This window comes from Glycine soja, chromosome 6, assembly GCF_004193775.1.
Source record: "Glycine soja cultivar W05 chromosome 6, ASM419377v2, whole genome shotgun sequence".
In the NCBI taxonomy this organism is placed as follows: Eukaryota; Viridiplantae; Streptophyta; class Magnoliopsida; order Fabales; family Fabaceae; genus Glycine; species Glycine soja.
Window position 1 is genome coordinate 8,728,408 of NC_041007.1, and position 9,819 is coordinate 8,738,226.

A 9,819-nucleotide genomic window follows, 5' to 3' on the forward strand; every position below is an offset into this window, starting at 1 on the left:
TTTCAGCAAAAGCTGCACCTGCAAAAAGCAAAGCTGCAAAGCTGCACCTGCAAAAAGCAAACGCGTAGGGAAGCGCTGGTTTGACCAGCGACTCCACCCTGCATGGCCAAAGCGCCATTGCAGGTGGCGACATCGTTGCTGTCGCCAGTCGCAGTGGCGACACAGCCACGTGGCTCGTCCCTGTCGAAGGCGCCATCACCAATGGCGCCATGCATGGCTGCTACGTAGAAAAACTGCACCCCTGGAGAAATTATTTAGGAACAGCCCTATTCTGGGAAATACTTTCTAAAAGCACCCTAAAGTGGGAAATTTGCCGTTTAATGATAAGATTTTGCTAGAGAACAGTAGAGCGTTCCAACGCAATGCATATAACAGTTATCAGGCTCCATGTGAGCTTCACTAATAGAATTCAAACTGCAGTTAATTTTTTATTGGCTACTAGGCATTTCTGCAGTCGAGCTTTCTCTAGTATTTCCCTTTGTTAAGCATTGAGACAAGGAACAATAATGCCAACAAAGTCCGAGAATGAACATTCTAAGCTTTGGTAAAAAAAAAATGGATTGCAAAAGAAATCACCATTCTCTCATGAACAAAAGTAATTCCCTTTGTCATGATGAAGCAAAAAATTGTAGTGCGGCGGGACACAAGTTAAAATTGGTGAGGTCCATACTACAAGAGACTATACTCACCTCAGGCCAAAATACCAAACTAGAAGAATTTCAAGTTGACCAATGACAAGATATCAGGTATGCAGGTGGAACTGGATTTTTAATGAACAAGTTCAAGAGACTATCTTTCATCTATTCCAGCAGCTGTTGAAGGTTGCTCCACAGACTTGTCAGGAGACACGGGAGATTTCTTATTTCCAGGACCTAAGGAAACCTTGACAAGGGCTGGCCTTAGAACTCGATCTCTGAGCAAGAAACCACGTCGGGATTCTTTAATTATAATCCCTTTTTTGAACTCTGTGGACTCCTCACGTGCAACGGCTTCATGTTGCTACAACAAAAGCAGATTAAACATTAGCCAAGTGTATAACTTTTTCTAAGGTATCATCAAATGTGCCTTCAACAAGCAGAAACAATGTCCACATTTTAGTTTCAAGCATATCTTGCAATGAAAATTCTTTAAGATGGGTAAAATAAGCGGGCATCCTGACAATCAGACAAGGGAAACCTATCAATAAAATAATATTTCACTTGTAGAGCAATAAATAATAGGGATAATATTTTCACTTTGTAGAGCACTTACACCTTTCCTGCCTACTTTATACATTATTTTTACACGTCAACACCTATTATTTTTAAAATATTACACATATCTCCCATGTTTTCTTGTATGAATCATACCCATAATATCCTTAAAATAAAAAATAACAAAGCAAAAGACATGTAAAGGAAGGTAAGTGTAATTGAGATAATCAAGGAGTCCAAGTGTAATAAACACTAACCTCAAGGGAGGTCAGTGTAGTTACCAGCAGTAAATAATATGTTTAAAGTTCAACCTGTGTTCCTTTACCACAAGAGTAATAAGGAGCTATTGTAGTCTTTAGGAATGTAATAGGACAATCAAGACAAGAATCACACTAGCCATAAAAAAATTAATAGAAAAAACTAAGGGCCTGTTTAATTCCCTTCTCAGCTATTTTTGTGTTTTAAAACTGTTTTTTCTAAAACAATTTCACACTACTCAGCAATTAATTTCCTATTCAAAATCTACACAGTTTTAAAATTGTTTCCAAAACTAGTGTTTTAAAAACAAAAACAAAAAACAGAAATAAATAGATGTTATCACATCCTTTTTTTCTATTTGTTCAATTGTTCAGGAGTTGAGACACTTTTGAAAAACAGAAATGTGCTCAAGGAACAAACAAATTTTAGAAAACAGAAAACTGTTTTTGAAAACAGTAAACAAACAAGGCCTAAAACTCTAATTTGTAAATTTGGTTTCGGCCTGACCTCAAGGCATTAGAACAAATTTATAGAAGTCCTGTTACTCAACAATGATTTTCACTAACAAAACTTATAGCCCCACTATTTATATATCCTATGCTTATTATCAATTCTTATCTTGTTAGGTGTGCAAGACAGACTCTTTTGTCCAATTAATAGGATAGTATAAAGCCAATTAAGACAGTAAATTTGTAATTGTCAATTTGTTTTAATAGTTAGTGGTAAAGTAACAAGACTTAATGTAATGTAGTGTTTCACCTATATGGTGTGGATATATAATCTAGTATAAATAAACTGAGCCTTCGTCAATTTCATTATTCTGCTCATTGTTTTAATGATTATTTTATCTAATTTCAATTCCTACTCAAAACTGCTTTTTCTTTATTATTTGCACTAAATAATGTAGTTAAATAACTGTTATAGCACCGCCATGACACATTAACCTTTTAGCCCTCCCCCATAGGCAATTTGTGTTGTGAAGGGAGGCCTGTTGTGACGGAGCCATAAGACACAGTGGCACGTTTATATGGCGAAATTTTGGCCTTCAGCCATCCACCATGGATCACCATTGTACTCAAATTATTTTCTATAAAGAGTCAGAATAAAATTTGTTGGATTTGACACCCATCAAGTACCAATTCAAAACAAAAGGGAAGATATTCCACATATAAGATCTAAAGGTATTTGTAAATTTAACTTACCAAGGGATTAAACGGCTTGCCCACTGTTGCTACCACTGAAACATTATGATTCCTCAGAACCTCTACAAATTGTTTGTAAATACCTTGATAGCTAACACCAATTTTCTTCTCTTTCTCTGTTGCTGCTTTAATTTGCTGTTGGGTTCTCTCAAAATTGTCGACCATCAACAAAAGCTTTTCAATGACTTGTTGCTGGGCATCGGATTGGATGTTAAGTCTCTCTTTGTCAGTCCTTTTCCTAAAATTATCAAAATCAGCTTGTAAACGAAGATAACTCTTCTTGGAAGCAGCTTTGTCTGCCGATAAACTTGATAATTTCTGAATCAATTTATTTTTCCTATTTGCTATTGAATATATCCCCTCTTCAATCTGAGCTACGGTATTTTGGTCGCCATTAAAAAAGGCTTCCTTGTATGCTTCAAGGAGGATCATTAAACTAGGTACTTGTTTTTTATCTTCATCATCATTTGTCCCTCTTACATCATTCTGGGTCTCCTCTGTTTCATCATTTGTCTATGGAAGAGAGGGAGAAGATTAATCTAGGCATATAAATACATAATGCAGGAACATCTAGTGAAACAAAAATAACCTAGTGCACCTTAAAACAACAAACATCATGAGAACTAGTAATTCGACTACAGGCAGTGTTGATACGGAAGAATAAAATGTGTAACAAATAAATAAATAAAAAACGAATCTAAAGGCTTCAAATTTATTTAAGTAATGAAATTATGATATCACTTGTCAGTATAAGAAGGCAAAAATGAAATATTGAGGATTCAATATATCTATTATCACAAGGTAGCAAAGGAAAATAGTACTAGCCATAGTTATAAACTTGAAACAAATCCAAGATGCAGTAAATATATTGTTTAGGGAAATTAGAACAATTAGTTATCAAGAATGAAAAAAATTATAAGATTTGAATGACAAATAAAAAAATAGTGAGAGCGTACAGTTGGAGGGAAATCTTGGGAAGACTTTAATTGGGTTCTTCGATTGACTGAGGAAATTAGGGGGCGCGGAAACCCGCGAGATGGAAAAGATAAGATTTGGGGTTTTAGGGTTTGAAAGGGCTTTGAAGAGAAGGGAGTAGAACAAGGACAAGAACCCAACAGAGATTGGTTGGAAAGAAAAGTAGCCATCGTTTGCTTCTCTTCTCTCGTTCGTGCGAAGGTAACAAAGAGATATAATGTGTGTTGGTCGTTTATTTGTGTGGTTTGGTTTGTGAGTTTGTCCATCTTTCCGGTTTTGATTGGTGTGAAGAAGAAAAAAAGGTAAAGTATTTTTTTTCTACAAAATTTTCCATTTTTATTTTAATTCTCTATAATAAAAAAAATTGTCTTACTTTCCTCCTTATAATTTGAAAATACTCCCTTCTTAACTTCAAAATGCAATTTATCAAAGGTTAATTTTTTTGGTAAGGGAATCATTAAATGTTAATTATAACTACTTTGAGGTGAAATGTTTTTTTTTTCTTTTTCACAATATATTATTCTTAGAAATAAATAGCTTTTTCACTGGTTTCATTTTATATTCTTAATTTATTTTATTGTAAACTCTATTTATGAAATATTACTCATTTCCTAAGTAAATGTCATTGGATGAAAAAATATTCCTCAATAGTGCCCCTTTGAACTTAAGTATATGAAGAAGAAAAAATTGACTAAAAATAAGTAAAGTTAAATTTTTAATTATTTTGACCTGATATTATTTTTAAAATATTTTTCAATTAATTATAATTTTAATAGCTCATTTTTATTCTTAATATGAAGTTGAATGAAGGACACTTAAAAAAAATTATTTTTTAAATGTCAAAATTAAATGACATTGACAAACTTTCTTGAACTCCATGTAGTTAAAACCTTCATCGCTTACAATATTATTCCCTTTGGTCTCTGTTATAAGAAAAATATAAATACTTCATGTTTATTAAGAAAATTAATTAATTTCATTAAATTGTCATTTCCAATTCAAAAATAAACATTTTTCCTAAATTATCTTTTACTAGAATTTGATATAAAGTAAAAAAAAAATCATTGACTTTATTAAATGAAAGGTATTTTAAAGATAGTGTCATTAAATAAAATACAGATAATTTAGATTTTATTTATATTTGAGAAAAACAATAAGGAGTAGTTCCTTAGTAAGGTGGCATTAAATGCAATAATGCATAACCCAGTATAGCAACTAGGTGACGCATTGTCTAGAAAATGCTTTTATTTTTGACGCAACACTTCATTTTTTAGTTTGTATGACACCAAAAAAAAAAAAAAACCTTTGCAACACCCTCCCTCTTAACCAATAAGGCAATGACACCGCAGAAATGATGTGGGAAATAAGATACTAGAGTTTGTTTGGATACAAGTTTTGAAGTGCTCTTGAGAGTTTTCCGGAAAAAACTCTATATTTGCATTAGAGAAACTCAAATGCACTTCTCACATGTATCCAAGCATACCTTAGTAAAAGTTAAGACCACAAAATATGCCTTAAACATACAATGGCACCGTCATACACTTAACCAAATAAAAGAAGCTGCATTTAGAAATATCATAAATTGTAAGATATTAGCATAATTTGTTTGGCCCAAATATTACGGAGTTGGTTTAGATCCAAGTTTCATGAAACAAAAAAAGAAAACGGCACACTAGTGGGTCAAAAGGGTGGTCAGCCTCCAGCCTGTTTGAAGTACCTACCTGCATGAAAAGCAACCAAAGTTAATCAAAACATGAAATTTAGTCACATAATCATGAAATGCCTTTAAATCAAACAGCAAATCAAGCTAACCCGTGTAAGCTGTTCAAATTATATAAAGACACTCCCTTGAGGAGCAAGAGTTACAAATTCCCCTTTTTAGCCATTGAATTTTCATGCTATAAGGAGCACCTTTTATCCTCCCCAACAAAGTTCTGGATAATCAAAACAAACATTCATCTATTATTTTGTATTTATGCTAGTTTCGAAAAGATAATCCATCCTACTCACACAACCATAACTTTTCAGTGTCCACCTAGTCAGTTCGTCATCAATTTATGGTATACTAATTTTGGCTGTGAGATGCATTGTTGTCATAAATGATTTAGAACATGGATTAAAAGTTTCTTTTCAACAATCAGCAAACAGGTCAACAATGAACATATGTTTGGGAAGTTAGACCAGTCACCGGCCTGCCATGCCCATGATGCAATAACATCTGATCATCTAAATTAAATATGACGTAATGCCATAATCTAAATAAGGAAGACGAAATTCACATTATGGTTTTCCACTTTACTGTATTACACATAAAGCAATAATTATGATTTTGGCTCTGTCCATGTTCAATCAAAATACACTAGAAATAGCAAAACCATAAATTATTGCTGATTATCATTTGGGGGGGAGTAAATCTATGTGGAACTTGGTCAGAACAATCCCTCAAAAGATACAACTCGTACATTCAAACAACATAATAAACAGAGCAATAAATGTAATTGAGCTAACATAATCAATCTTTTCCGTATAAAATTGGTCAATAAAGCAACAGTAGCTGATTTTATAATTGATTTGTTTCTAGTAAGAAATTCAATTTACTCAGATATAAGCATACCTGTACAGCTACTTTCACAAGTAAGAATCCTCATCTGTGGAGCCTCTTTGACATTGGCATTCATCTCCTGCGCAAGTGCAACCAGTATTGCAAACCATTTTCAACAGGCCGTTCTGTGTGAATGACTGCACCAAACAGTTGAAATGAAATAGACACACATTTTCCTGAGTTGCCAACCGTACCCTGACACCACGACACCCTGGACGAATCATCTGTCTCCGTAGCGATCTTCACTTTCATTCCGGGGCTCCACTCAACACTCATTGCTTCATTCACAGCCTCAGTCTTCACCACAAACTCCGACCACCCACCTTTCGGATAATAAACAACCTCGAACGGCATGCTCCTCGCCGCCAGTTCCGCCGCCTCCGCAACCACCTTCGCCGACAGCTTCCCCCTCCCGTCCCTCGAGAAAACCTCTCTCACCTCCTCTTCCTCTTCCTCCTCCTCATCCACCTTGATCCTCGTTCCGACATCGCCACCCTTCCCAGGAGAGAAGCGCGTGGTGCGGCGAATTCCGACGAGCAACCCTCCCCTGGAGTTCTTCATGAAAACCACGGCGTCGCCGGCGACGAGCTTCTTGTTGTTCACGAACGTGCTCCAGCCGGTGGTCAGCAGGTGCCGCCGCGGCGTCCCGCGGTAGATGTGGCGGAACTCCCAGACGAAGCCGTGCACGTCGGTGACGAGGAGGTTCTGCACCGGCGGGTCCGCCGGGAAGTTCAGCGGCGGAAAGATACACGTCGAAGTGTCCCTGCGGGAAGTAGTAAACCCTAGAATGCAGCGTGGGGATCTCCACAGTGGTTCCAGAGCAGACTCGCCAGATTTCGGGGTCCAGAACGCCCGGCTGCGACGGCGGTGACGGCGGCGGTTGGCGAGGCATTGTTCACTCACACGGAAATAGAATTCGCTACACAATAGAGATTTGGTTAGGGTTTTCAAACATACATGATAGCAGCAACAGAATCGAATGAGTGTGGTGTTTTTATTATTGTGTTGTGTGTGAAAGTGGTGATCTGAGAGAGAGAGAGAATAACAAACAGGCACAGACGTGGGTGAATGCAAACAATTAACTACCTTTCAATTATTTTTTTGCCCTCGGAATTTATTTCATAATAAACTGAATGATTCCTGTTCTGAAACTGTTGATGAGGATAATTTCTTTCGTCAAAAAGATAATGTAATTAAAAAAATATATTATCATTTTATCTGTAAAATGTGGGAAGTTTAACTAACTCTGCTGCTTTATCTGCTAAAAGAATTAAAGAAATGTAATGTTACTGTTGTTTGTTGTCTACGTTTAAATTTGTTGCTCTCCCTGAATTAATTACTACTTCATTTAAATGGTACTAGTACGGTTTAAGAAAAACAAAATGTGTCATGAAATTGGTGATTAATGTAGACATATTTCTAATTTGATTGTGTTAGGATTTTAATAACGTGTGTATAAAAGAGTAATAGATACTTTTCTTTTAACATTTTAACTAGGGGAAAAGGCCCCCAAATTCTCTTGCATTTTGCATAAATTTGAAATGCATTGGTGGATTTTTTTTAAAAATTTCTTTTTTTTTCTAAACTTACGGTAAGGATGAAAATATATTATTTAAATCTTTAGAATAAATTATATGTTCATAATAAACCTAAATGAAATAGATGTATTTAGAAATAAGTCATTTCAAAACAAATTCTTCCTAAATACACCAGTCATTCTATTTTATTTTAAAATTAAATTAATTGTATAAGTTTAAAAAATACCTAAAGTTAAAGATTTCTTAATAAGTAATGTTGTTCCAATACCTAACCAATGACAACTAAAGTCCCAATAAAAAAGATGTTGGTTCCTACTGGAAGGTGAAATGGGTTTTGAAATTTACTAACTCTTTACTTTGAACTTATAATAAATTCTATAAAAGTAAGTGAGAAGGTAGATTTTTATGTAAAGTGGATATTAAAAGAAAAACAACAATCTCCAAAGAGGAACGTACATTTTCGGTTAAAGGATATGTTCTATTCTGAATCACTATCAGGCAATAGTTGCACTGCCGGGGCAAGCACACTTGCCTTGAAATTTGACAACGAGTGTATTGCTGGTATTTGTTAATCTATGTTCTATATAAGAATACAAACTCTATAGGAAAATTACATATATATTCTATCTTAATTTTGTGACACATGTTCAAACTTTAGATTTTTTGTTATTTTTTATTTTTTATAAATAAATACTTAAATTCCTCTTAAAAAATGTAAAACAATAATAAATTAATCATGCAAACAATTTAATCAATAAATTTTTTAACTTAATATTGAACTTATCTTCATTAATATAAATTATTATTAAATTATTCTTAAAAATTATAATTTAATAATAAAATAATTTCACAAATTAAATAATATAAATAATTTATCATATTTTCTACCCATTTTAAAAATAAATTTATATTTTAGTGACAAATTTTACTATTTATCACCATGTCACATCCTTTCATTTTCTTCCTTAAGTCTCACCTTCCCTTTTTTCTGTCTTTCCTACTTTTTTTTTTTTTTCACCCTCACTGTTCTTTCTCACGTGAGTCCTCCCTCCCTCGGTATATTAAAATAATCGGTATATATTTACAGAAAATGTAAATAGTTACATATTAATGTATAAAATTTAATTATAAAATGATAAAATAAAAATATATAAACTGTTCCAGATAAAAACATATAAAATAAAATTAAAAAATTTATATATTAAATATTTTTAATTTATAAATTTTGATCATTTTTAAAAAATATTAATAACTCTTGACTAATAATACACACAAAATAAATATCAATGAAATTAATTAAATAAAATAAATATCTTTGTAGCTTATTATTTTTTCTATGAATAAAGGTTCATGTATTTAATTTCTACTAAGACATCTTTAATTTTTCACTTATTTTAATTTTTTTTCACATAAACATCATATCAACAGTCTACATAAGTTTTAGACAAAAATTACTTATTTTAAAAAATATATAAATAAATTGTATTGATTTAAAAATAGGAGAACAAAAATCACGAATTTAAAATTATAAGGGGACCAATTTTGTAATTTAACTCAATCTTAAAATGGACAATATTTACAACATTTAGTAATATTGAATTAGCAAATTACACTCACCTCACCTCCATTTAGTAATTGTTACACGGGAACTCCCTTTGTAAATTATTCCCACAGTAAATCTCATAATTTTTGCAATTCTGTTACAATGACACCCCCTTCTCCGTTAGAGTTTGATTTCCATTAACAAAAATTTGTCATGTGCACTGCACATGCTACATTAGTGTAATTTAAGGACAATTTGTCCTTTTTCTTCTTCACACCATCTCTTAAAAGTTAAGACCATTTTCACACATGTAGTGGTCCCAAAACAAACAATGGTGTCAACGCCACACAATGATTCCCAACAAAAAATGGTCCCCAACTAAAACCATATTCGCAATATTAAAATAAAAAACAATTGAAAAATAGAAAACAGTGCAGTTTAAATAAGTGAACACAAAATAGTGTTTGAACGAATCTTTCCGCAACTATTGTTTAGATGACAACCACTA

At 33.2% G+C, this 9,819-nt stretch overlaps 2 protein-coding genes across 2 annotated transcripts; both read right to left on the reverse strand.

The window, feature by feature from the left end:
* Positions 1–286: 286 nt before the first annotated feature.
* On the reverse strand, positions 287–3,885 carry LOC114415363 (protein GrpE). Its single transcript, XM_028380005.1, has 3 exons — positions 3,610–3,885; positions 2,654–3,166; positions 287–999 (listed from the first exon to the last, which is right to left on the reverse strand). Exons 1-3 carry the CDS (start codon positions 3,796–3,798, stop codon positions 790–792), a joined length of 912 nt encoding a protein of 303 aa, XP_028235806.1. The 5' UTR covers positions 3,799–3,885; the 3' UTR covers positions 287–789.
* Positions 3,886–5,173: 1,288 nt separating this feature from the next.
* Positions 5,174–9,396, reverse strand: LOC114414296 (auxin response factor 17-like). Its single transcript, XM_028378582.1, has 3 exons — positions 9,391–9,396; positions 6,243–7,316; positions 5,174–5,349 (listed from the first exon to the last, which is right to left on the reverse strand). Exons 1-2 carry the CDS (start codon positions 9,394–9,396, stop codon positions 6,303–6,305), a joined length of 1,020 nt encoding a protein of 339 aa, XP_028234383.1. The 3' UTR covers positions 5,174–5,349; positions 6,243–6,302.
* Positions 9,397–9,819: the final 423 nt, after the last annotated feature.

Bases quoted from the DNA above. Each gene is read 5' to 3' on its own strand.
- LOC114415363 (XM_028380005.1), bottom strand. From the start codon at position 3,798: ATGGCTACTTTTCTTTCCAACCAATCTCTGTTGGGTTCTTGTCCTTGT. The intron at 3,167-3,609 runs GTACGCTCTCAC...TCTCTTCCATAG, and splicing joins CCCAAGATTTCCCTCCAACT to ACAAATGATGAAACAGAGGA. The intron at 1,000-2,653 runs GTAAGTTAAATT...CTTTTGTTGTAG, and splicing joins GCAAGCCGTTTAATCCCTTG to CAACATGAAGCCGTTGCACG.